The sequence below is a fragment of the Lipotes vexillifer genome, unplaced genomic scaffold (genome assembly GCF_000442215.2).
Source record: "Lipotes vexillifer unplaced genomic scaffold, Lipotes_vexillifer_v1.1 scaffold143, whole genome shotgun sequence".
Taxonomy (NCBI): Eukaryota; Metazoa; Chordata; class Mammalia; order Artiodactyla; family Lipotidae; genus Lipotes; species Lipotes vexillifer.
Genome location: NW_006784092.1, coordinates 86704 through 98051, shown reverse-complemented (window position 1 = coordinate 98051; position 11348 = coordinate 86704). Strand labels below are relative to the sequence as shown.

Here is an 11348-nt window from a genome sequence, read left to right as displayed (position 1 = left end):
GGGAAAGAATCCAGATTGTTACTGAAGGTGAAGAAATAATAAACAAAAGCAGACTGTCTTTCAAAGAACAATTTTGTTATTATAAAAGATATGGCAGGAAATTGAGAGAGAAACAGTGTTTATATCTTATTTCTCTCACTAGCTAAGCACAGTGGCCAATTATGAAAGATGTTCAATATGTCTTGGTTGCATTGAATGTGTTGACAACATTGATATAAATGTGTGGGAAGCTTTCATTAATAGATTGGGGTAAAACTTGAGTATCGTAGACTGCAGGAAAGAAGTCAATGGTACTAAATAAGATGCTAACAAAGGAAAGGAATTTTGTTGATGTTAAGTTAGAAGAGATGAAGAATGATTTATTTACTTATTCATAAAATATTTGGAAATGCCTGGCTTTTGATGTTCTGAAACTAAAATCCCAGTCCCTTATCCTTTCCATGGAATTCAAGATTTCAATGTCCTTCCCCCCACCAGCCTTCTCTTGCTTCATTTCCCACAGCACCCAGCTTCACATTTAAGGCTCAGCATATTGATTTTCTTGTAGTCAGCCAACAAACTGTACTGAGTCATTATTATATTCAGCTTCTGCTCCCTTGTTATGTATGTCAAGAATACCTCTTTCCTGCTTTCCATCCTTGTGAACTCACATCCACCCATCAAAACTTTACACAGTTAAAATTCATCTACTCTGCTAAGATTTCTTGGAACTAATTCCTCTTGACACACAGCCAAACACATTCATGTATACACACACTCAGAGTCTGTCACTCCACACTAATTTCTGTCTTATCTAAAGCATCTTACCCTTATGCACTCTACATCTAGTGGCATTTCTTCGTCTCTGATACACACCTTGCCGAATATAGTGCCTGGCATGTAGTAGGTGTTCAAAATTGGTAATTTTTTATTTTCAAAGGAGTCCTTGGACTCATTAAAGATAAGGTTTTCAGGGCTTCCCTGGTGGCGCAGGGGACACGGGTTCGTGCCCCGGTCCAGGAAGATCCCACATGCCGTGGAGCGGCTAGGCCCGTGAACCATGGCCGCTGAGCCTGCGCATCCGGAGCCTGTGCTCCACAACAGAAGAGGCCACAACAGTGAGAGGCCCGCGTATGGCAAAAAAAAAAAAAAGATAAGGTTTTCAGCCTTATAAAGATGAGGTCCTGACAACCTCTCTGGTTTCCTCAGGCACCAAACCACCGTTATTTTACTTGCTTCGTACCCTTAGTGCTGACACAATACACACTGAGCTCCCAGTTTGATGTTGGAATGAATGAAGTGTTTATGACGGATGATCAAGTGCTTAGGTGGGGTTATTGGCTATGAAAGGAATAAGGAAACCTCTGTGTCTGAGCCCAGCATGGATGATGAGAGGGTGCAGGGATTTATGGTTGTAGACCAATGAAAAAGAAGGAATTCAAGGGAGTTCTCTTCTGCCAGGCTCAGCACAGATCAGTTCAACCTGCACTGTGAAAGGGAAGGGAAAAAATGATAAGAAGAATGAAAACGAGCAGTGAATAAATTGAATTAATGAAATAATGTAAGGGGAACCATGAAGATGTTAGGGTGAAAGAGAAATTGTTCAGATAGCATTTATTTTTTTTAAACTTATCTCTTATAAAATTTCCTAGAACTCAATGACAAAAAGTACAACTCAATCATTGTATATCACTGTGGAAATCACTGTGATAGGCAGAATTAATTGACAGAGGCCTTCTGCACTCTCATAATCGTTTTTATTATTCATCATAATACACTGGATATTGGAGTTATTTATGAACAGCAACATTCATTCTCCCTTACTTGATTATAAACTCTTTAAGAGGGGTTTTGTTTGTATTATATTTTAGCTTCTAACATAGCACCGTGCACAGAGTAGGTGCTCAGAAAATGTCTCTGAGAGTGTAAGGCAAGAGCAAAGGGAGAGATATTACAAGTTCATTCCGGCTCAACATTTTCACATATGCCACTCTAAAAGCCTTGGAATACTTCATCATGACATACACAAAACAGAAATCTTTCAAGCACTGATTTTCTTGGAAAGCCTTCTCCAAATACCCCAAACCTTTTGTACACAGAATTGAAGTGATCCCTTTTTCGTGATTACTCTGCTTCCCAGTACCCCCAGGAAGTTGTTAAGTTGAAAAACTGAATCCCAGGTTCTGTGAATTAATAATAAATAAACAGGTCAAAGGCTGTGGAAAATGAGAGGTGAACCCATTCTTTTAAATTATTATAAGTATCATTCATTTGATAGGTTTTTAGTTTATCTTTCTGATCAAGGCATACTTTTTAAAAGTAAAAGCTATAAAAATGTTTTTAAGAAATCAATCTATTTATGAAAAGTACGAATAGAACTTGTTAATCTTTCAAATTTTCAGAGTTAATTGTGAAATGCATGCCAGTTGGGCAAGACCATATCTACTTTGTTTCTATACATTTGTCAAATTCATGACACTCAATAAACAATCATTGGAAGTAGTGTCCAAAAAACTTCCCTTTTTAAATAAATGTTCCCTTTTTTTGTTAACTCTCATTTCCATTATGAGGTTTGATAATACATTTGACAGTAGTTTGATTGGTTCTCTGAGGACACTCTCATTATTCTAAACTGGAAACTCTAAAGTCATAGTTCACTGATTTGGTCAACTCAGGTAACTTAACACTCTTTTTTTCTCTAATTTTCCATTAATTTGAATTAAAAATTTCCCATTGTTAAAACTAAGAGATTTATTTAGGGAATTCTTGAGGTTGCACTTTGGGTGAACTTGTGAGGTCTGGAAACACTTAGTTTCCCCTGAGGAACCTTAACATTGGCTACAAGTTCATTCTTGTAAGTACAAGTTCATTCAGACTCAACACTTTCACATATGCCATTCTAAAAGCCTTGGAATAATCGAATAAACTAATCTCTGTTTTCCCCCAGACCCCCTCTTCCAACTCATACAGACCCATTTACCCAGTCTGCAATTCTCTGCTCAATGAAAAAAGAAATATAATGTTTGCAACAAAGTTTTATATTCCCCTCCAAAGCAAAACAATAACATTCTATTAGGTGTCACCTGAGAAGTATGTCTTAACAAAATGGAGAAAATCTGTTCTTTGCTAATGGAGAAAAGCTAGTCTTCAAGCAGATTGAAGAAAGAAGTATATTTGAACATGGCAGCACGTTATAACAAGTGGGGGCAGAGGCCTGTGTAGGTGATAGGTCTGAGTTCTAACTCTACATCTCTCTCAAATGCAATTCCAGATGCTGTACTGCAAGAGTCACTTGAAAGGTTAAATACTGTAGGCACCTGCTCATGACTGCACTGATGCCTAAGCCATTTATTATCACTTCATATGTGTTGCTTTGCATTATAAGTATCTCTTCCTCAATATTTTCTGGCTTCCCAATTTGTCTGTAAGCTTCACTGTTTTCTGTTCCAATGGCCAATGTAATATTGCTGCTCCAAAGCCCCAATCTATTTTTCTCTGATGCCAGCTATACAGAAAAACATTCCAAAGAAGATGGAATATGATTGGCCAATCTTGGGTAAAGCGTCTTTTCTTAGTCCAGTCATCTTTGGCTAGAGGAAAAGATCGCATAATATAAACCTAGCTACCAGCAAAGGGCCTCAGGGAAGAAAAATCATGGGCTGGGGAAAATACAAAAAAAAAAAAAAAAAAAAAAGGAAGCAGGCTTATTTTCTTATTGGGACTATTCCTGGAAGTAAAAGACCACAACTGCAGGTATACACGTTTCTTCAACATTTTCTTTTTTGTTACACTCTTTTTTTTTTGTACAGCCAGTACCATTTAAACACAAACAGGAGAAATAGTGTAAGTTCCCTTGGGGAAAAAAAAAAAAAAAAAAAAAAAAAAAGAGTACCTACTACAACAGTTGAAATCTTACAATTATTTTATCAATTTAAATGAGCCATTCATACTTACATAGTATATAGACATTCATCTGTGGTTAGTTTTTGGCTGAATAAAATTATTTGTAATTGGATTAATTTTTTAAATGTAGGTTTTTTTGGTTATTCCAGAATTTCATCTTGGAATTCCGTACTTTTAATCCAGCATGTCAAACTTCCAGAATATCACATCCTCTTCCGTTATTTTTCTGCTAACTGGTGTTCCTGGGCTGGAAGCCTTCCACACCTGGATCTCCATTCCCTTCTGTTTTCTCTGTGTAACAGCTCTCTCAGGAAAGAGCCTGATTCTATTTGCCATTGTTACTCAGCCCAGCCTTCATGAGCCCATGTATTATTTCCTCTCCATGTTGTCTACCACTGACCTTGGCTTGTCCGTATACACTCTGGTCCCCATGTTGGGTATATTCTGGTTCAATGCCAGGGAGATCAGCTTTACTGCCTGCTTGTCACAGATGTTCTTTGTTAAACTCTTCACTGTCATGGAATTGTCAGTGCTGTTGGCCATGGCTTTTGATCGTTTTGTCGCCATCTCTAATCCCATCAGGTATGCCACCATTTTAACTGACTCCAGAATAATTCAAATTGGAGTGGCAATTGTCATCAGGGGGACACTAATGCTGACACCAATGGTAGCAATTCTTATGAGACTGTCTTTCTGCCGCAGCCACGTGCTCCACTAGTCTTACTGCTTCCACCCTCATGTGATGAAGCTGTCATGCACAGACACCAGGATCAACAATGCAGTTGGGCTGACTGCCACGGCCTCTGCTGTTGGTGTGGACTCAATTCTCATCCCCCTTTCTTATGTTTTGATCATTAAGACTATCCTCAGCATCACATCCCCAGAAGAGAGGAAGAAAGCCTTCAACACCTGTATCTCCCATACTGGGGCTATTGCTATTTTCTATATTCCATTGATCAGTCTCTCCTTTGTTCACAGATTTGGGAAACAAGCCCCAGCCTATGTACATACTATGATTGCTAACACCTACCTACTGATCCCCCCGGTCATGAACCCCATCAGCTATAGTGTGAAGACCAAACAAATACGCAGAGCTGTGATAAAAATTCTCCATTCCAAAGGCACATAGAATCATAGAATTCTAGAGACAGTCTGTGTCAGGTCATATTATCAGTAGAAAAGTAAATCTGGTGTTTGTTGAAGCTAAGTGTGCAAATATTTAAAATCAAAGGTGAAATATATTTAGAAAATCAGCTTGACTGACCTCTGTATTTTACAAATGAGGAGACAAGAGACATAAGAATGGGAGGAATGAAGAGCCTGTCTAGAATTTCTCCTCTGATCACTGCTTGTTCTAAAGAGTTTATCCTGCTTATGCTTGTTTATCCTGTCAGTAGTCTTTCTCTTTTTACTTTAAACGTTCACAGCAGTTAGAATGACACAGTATGAAAAAGTGACTCCTTTTTGAGAAATAGGTAGTATTTTCTAACTGTAATAATAATTGTAACTAGCATTTATTATTTCCTTTGACCAGTCATAGTTCTGTCTTTTACATATATTAACACATTTTTATATTCAAAACAACATTATAAGGTAGCTACTTTTACTATCAATGGGAAAGTTGAAGCACAAAAATGTTAAGTAACTTATTTAAACAGCTAGTAAGTGACAAAGCCATATTTCACATCCACATGCAAACTGACTCCAGGGTCCCCCCACTCCTAACTTTAATGTTGTATTGCTGTATATAATATAAACTATATATATATTTATATATCTAGACTATATTTATAGATAATATAAACATTTATGTATATTATATATAATATAAACAATATAATATACATTTACTCATGAATTAATTAACTTGTACTGGGGGACATAATTTAGTCAAAAAAACAAAACTCTGTTCTCTAGAAATTTTCAACCAATTTATGGAAGAAAAGCCCAAAACAAAATCTTCAAACCTCACAAATGTATTTCTACCTGATGTTCTTTCCTAACTAAGCATATTCTACAATTTCTTTCTGCCCTCTGTCAACATTCTGCCCCAGCAGAAACTGAAAAGTGACTAGAATTGCAAAGGAATTACAACTTGTGTTATTTACTTAGAATTGTTTTAACTTGTAGCATATTTTTATGTAATGGCTTAATCCAGCAAGTTAATTATTTTTTCCAAGCTGGGTATATCCAATAATTCTAGAAATTTTAAAGTACATATTTCAATAATACATTGGTGTCACTCACTAATGGTGGGCCCTATAGCTGGTATCAGATCCAGCAAGGAAGTAGGAGTAGTCATTCATATCTACAGGGAACTTATTAAGTGACTACAGTACCGGCTACTTAATAATTAGGATGATGTCAAAATCCTCAGCATGTTTGACAATAATATTTTTAGTCTCAATTATTGCTAGTCTTTATCTTCCTGATCTTTGTATGTTGGAATGTCTCAGGACTTTGTTCTCAGACCTGTCTTATTCTTTGTTATAGTCTCATTTTTGGTCATCTCATCCAGCATCATGTCTTTAAATACCATCTATATGCTGGCAAATCCCAAATTAATATCTACAGTCCAGACTCATATCTAATTGCCTATGCATCACTATCTTCACTTGAACATCTAACAATCATCTTAGACTTATCATGTCCAAAACCATATCCTAATATTCACATCAAGGAAAAAACATTCTCAACCACAGTCTTCCATAACTCAGAAACTCTGCCTTTCAAGTTGCTGTGATAGAACACTTGGAGTTATTTCTGACACCTGTCTGTCTCTCCCATTCCACATCCAACCTTTTAGCAAATGCTGACGACTCTTTCTTCCAGGTATTCCAGATGTTGCTATCTGGAGTACAACTACTTTCTACTACCTCAGCTGCTACCCCCATTATCCAAGCCATCATCATCTTGAACTTGAAATATTATAGTCTCCTGGTGGATCTTCCTTTAATCCACTTTTGCTTTACAGTACAGTAAGATAAAGTAAAAGTACAGTAAAGTACAGTAAAGTAAAATAATCCCCACCGTAGTTAGATGGATTATTTTAATACACAAGACAAATCATGTCACTTCCTCTGCACAGCATGTTCCAGAAGCCCCCTGTCTTACCCAGGGAACATTCACAGTCATTATAATATCTTGTAAGGATTTATGTGTTCTGGCTCCTCTCCATAATCTCAACTTCATCTCCAGCTACTCTCCCCTTTATTTACTCTACTACACCCACACTAGCCTCCAAATATTCCCTTAAACTCACCAAGCATGCTTCATCTTCAGACTTTGCACTTGCAGTTCTCCTTACTTGGGATGTTCTTCCTCTAGATGCCCCCATGGCTTACTGCCTCTTACCATGCAGGCTCTGCTCATGTGTCCCCTTACTACAGGGCCCTTTATAGTACAAAAAATAATAATGACAACAACACCTCTCCCTCAGTTCCTGTCTGATTTACTCTCTCTTCCTTACCTACCTTGTTTTAATTTCTAGCACTTTCACCCTCTCCCCAACATACTACATACCTGTTTATTTCTTGTCTAGTTTCCCCATTACAAGGTAAGTTCTTTGAGAATAAGAACTCTTTGTTTCATTTATGTTGTCTTCCAGAACCTAAAACAAGGCCTGCCAGATAGAAAAATCATAACATCTCTGGATGCCGTGGCTCCATTTACCTCTCAAGGTTCATTGCTTCTTCTCTATGCCCCAGGCACAACAAACAACTTGCATTTCCTTAGCCCTGATTGCTCTATCTCACTTTCAAGTCTTTGCACAAGCTGTCACCTCCACCTACAGCACCCACACTCTCTCCTTTCTCCTGACTTAGAATAGAAGTGACTTTCCTTCAGAGATGTTTTCACGACTTTTCAAGTCTGTCTGGTGTCCTTCTGAGGTGCTCCTACAGCACCTTCCTTTTTAGACTCTACTGTAACCATTCTCCCCACAGCAGACTCTTCTCTGCGCACTTCTCAAGACCAGGGACCATGTCTTAGTCACTATTGGACATAAGTAAAAAAATGCAGATGATGTGGACTTACAGACTGGATTTTTGCTTGTTTTTTTCCACACACGACATAAGATGGGTCCTGGAGAAAGAGAAAGAGGGGCTTGGGCTAGAGAAGAAGGGTGGGGTACCCAGAGTCCTAAACATGGGAAGGAGATGGAACTTCAGTCAAGATGTCCTCACTACTTCTGCAGAGGTTTCTCCCCGAGCACACCTGCCACCCACTAATGTGTGAAAAGCCCCACTGTCCAACAATCCTAGAAACTTGTAAGTTTCCATTCCTAGGAAGTGAGTGTGTAACCTGGACACTTGGGGAATGGGTGTTGCAGAGTAAATGTCATCTGTGACCCAAGTGGACAAGCTCACCATGAATTGGAGACTTCCCTAAAAGCCGGAACAGTGGTGGATACATGGCCACTGTTGCAGTTACTTGAACCCAGAGTCCAAGTGAAAATCCTGTAAGTCCTGTAAGGCCCTATATTATCCAATTCCCCATTACCTCTCTGATTCTATCTGCCTCCTATTCTTGCCCTGGTTCCCTCTGCTCAGGAACACTGGCCTACCAGATACTTTCCCTTCTCAGGAACTTTACTTGCAGTTTCTGTTCCTTCTTCCTGGAATGGTCTTCATCAAATATCTCCATAAATATATTTCTCACTCCCTCAGGCTTCTGAAATGTTTTCATTATGTGTGGCCTTCTGCACATAATGTTGTGCAGGAGCTTCATTTAAAATTTCAACTACCCCCTTGATATTTATCTGCTCCCTTCTTCCCTTTATTTTTCTCCATAAGACTACCTAACATCCTATTTCACTTTTTAAATCAACTCCATTCATTGTCTGTCCCCCTAACCAGAATACTGCATGAGGGTGGGGATTTGTGTGTGTGACGTCTATTTTTCTTATTACATTGTAGGCCCCTGATAAATATTTGTGGAATGTGAATGAATAAAGAGTCAGAATACCTGGTTCTCAGACCAATATTATAATTCATTACCTATGTGATCTAAGCAAAGAGCCTTTATGTCATGTATTCTTTATCTGTGACTCAGGTGCAATGAAAAGTGGCTTCCCTACCTCAGGGTCTGTGTCATCAACTGAAAGAAAAGCTGGGAAAAGAAAAGCTCAAGAGGTGCATGACCTTATTTTGAATTATGGGACTACATGTTTGTGTACCCATCTCGGTAAAGAGGTTATGAACTTCTAGAGCCCAAGGACCTAACTATATACCCATGTTGTGTCTAGCAAAGTAGCTGATGAGGAAAAGCACTAACCACTGTGGCTAACTGGAGTTTGAGTTACTTGGAGGAGCGGAACTAGATCGTCTAGGGCCCTATATGTGTAAGTGCGGGAGTCATGGCAGAGGCCGTAGGTCCCTGGTGATCGCCCTCCCACCCACCAGACTGAAACAGTGGGAAGCCTGTGGGAGTGACACACAAGTGGCCATGGAGATACTGTCCCCTGTCTGGGCCCTCAGTCTATATTCCCCTAGCCTGTCCCCATGGGCTTCATGGGCAGAGTTATAAATAAACCTGTGCTTGAAAGGAAAAGTCAGATTCAGCTGCATCTCAACAGGACTGTACCATATTCAAGTGAGTGCATCTTCACTGGGGTCAAGCAGACCAAGGTCCCTGCCATCCTGAGGGACCTCGAAGGCCCCACAAACTGTCTCATGGCAGGGGAAGGGGAAGCCCTTGCATCCGACACATACCTTCACGGGCCAAGACGAAATGTTCCAGAGCATTAGCTGACATCCAGAAAGGCTAGTGACAGTAAATGCAACAACCACATTCAGACCCAAATTGAAACTGAAACTGGGTCTGGCCAGGGGTCACTTTAGGCAGAAGGCCAGAGCACATAGGAGGGAAACATGAGGTCTTCTGGGATAGGTAACCGGGGAGATGTGATGACGGCCCCAAGTCTTAGGCTGTTACCAGCAAGGCAGAAAAGGGGCCCTGCGGAGAGAAGAGTCAGGGAGGTATCCGACTCTGAGACAAGCAGTGACCCTTCTGTCTGTCAGTGCTGATGCAGTAGCTTCAGAGGCCCTGAGAAAGGGGAAGTGTGTTACTGTGCTCCCCTTGCTACCCTCCATGCCTGTAAGCATCTGCATCTGAAAAGGGCTTTTCATTCTCTGACAGCAGCTGAGTGGGCCAAATCTGGGATCTACTATTTGCCAAGGAAGGTAGCTGTAATATCTTGGCACATGCTCTGAGAATGAAGAAGAACAAAAGGTAAACAGAGGTGTGGATTTTCTGACCTTTGAACCTTGGATCTGTTCTTCCTTGCTTATCCAAGATGAGGATAATCCAATTTAAAATTTTAGTTTTCATTTTATCATATTATATTCTAAGACCCATGTTTTCCAAACTCTCTCCACTAAGGCCAAATAGAAGGGCACGTCCCAGTAGCAGAAAGGACCCAGGTTAGGAGTGAAGGAGAATCCTGGGGGGATGAACAGGTTAACCTGAATACCACTGATGAAGACACCTGCAGAGTTTATTCTCAAGATCCAGAAACTCTTCTTGAAGCTAAGCCCTTAGCTCTTTAGAGACAATTAGCTCTAAATACCAGGGCACCTAGGGAGCCTATCAGGGAGACAGTTTGATGATAGGTCAGAGAACAGGGTGAGGCAGAGCAACACCGGGCTTCCTAAAAAAGAAATGTCTCGCCTAACATGAATGGTCAGCAGAGGTTCCAAGAAAGATAAAGCTCTAGGAGTATTAGGACTCAATCAAGTTCTCTTTGTGGCAGTGAGAGTGGCCTTAGAGGCAGCTTTTAAGTGTGGAGGAACGCATCAGCTAGGAACAGAGAGAAGAGCCTTCCCAGAGACCATGCCTGGCCGCTAGGATCCTGCCAGCACCCCCACCTCCCAGGAATTCATTGGAGGGAGCTACTCCCTTTCATTTGATGACCCCAGATAAGTTTCCTTGTTACCTTAAGAGATTGATTTTGGCCTTTTTTTTCTTAGTTTAAATTTTGTGGGGGTTTTTTGTTTTTATTTTTTAATCACAATTGTGTTTTTTTCCTCTTCCATTGACCTTAGACCTGGGGACCTGGAATCCTGAAGATTTGCAAACAAAACAAAACCAAAAACCTCCCTATTCCCACTGTTTGGAACACCTTTTATTCCCTTCCCTGTCTGCTTAATTTTTACTCATGTTTCAAGACTAAACAGAAGGACCATCTTTTTTCAGGAAGGTTCCTCTGATCATGCCTTTCACTCTCCCATGCATTAAATGCACATCTTTTGCTAACACTTATCCCAAGATTCTAATATTTGGGTTACTTGTCTATCTTTCACCCTAGACAAGGCATCTGAAGGGCAAAAGATGTGTCTTTGACTCTGTATCATCAGCATCTATCAAATAGCCTCCATATATAATAAATCCTATAAGTAAATGCTTACAGAACCTACGAATGATTGAAGGGAAGGGAGGGGAAGGGAAGGGTAGGGAAAGGAAAGGGA

The 11348-nt window shown here is 39.9% G+C and overlaps 1 protein-coding gene across 1 annotated transcript; it reads left to right on the top strand.

Annotated features, from left to right (window-relative positions):
- Positions 1-4066: 4066 nt before the first annotated feature.
- Positions 4067-5011, top strand: LOC103076102 (olfactory receptor 51F2-like). Its single transcript, XM_082931058.1, is given in 1 exon segment — positions 4067-5011. A coding segment is annotated over 1 exon segment (945 nt).
- Positions 5012-11348: the final 6337 nt, after the last annotated feature.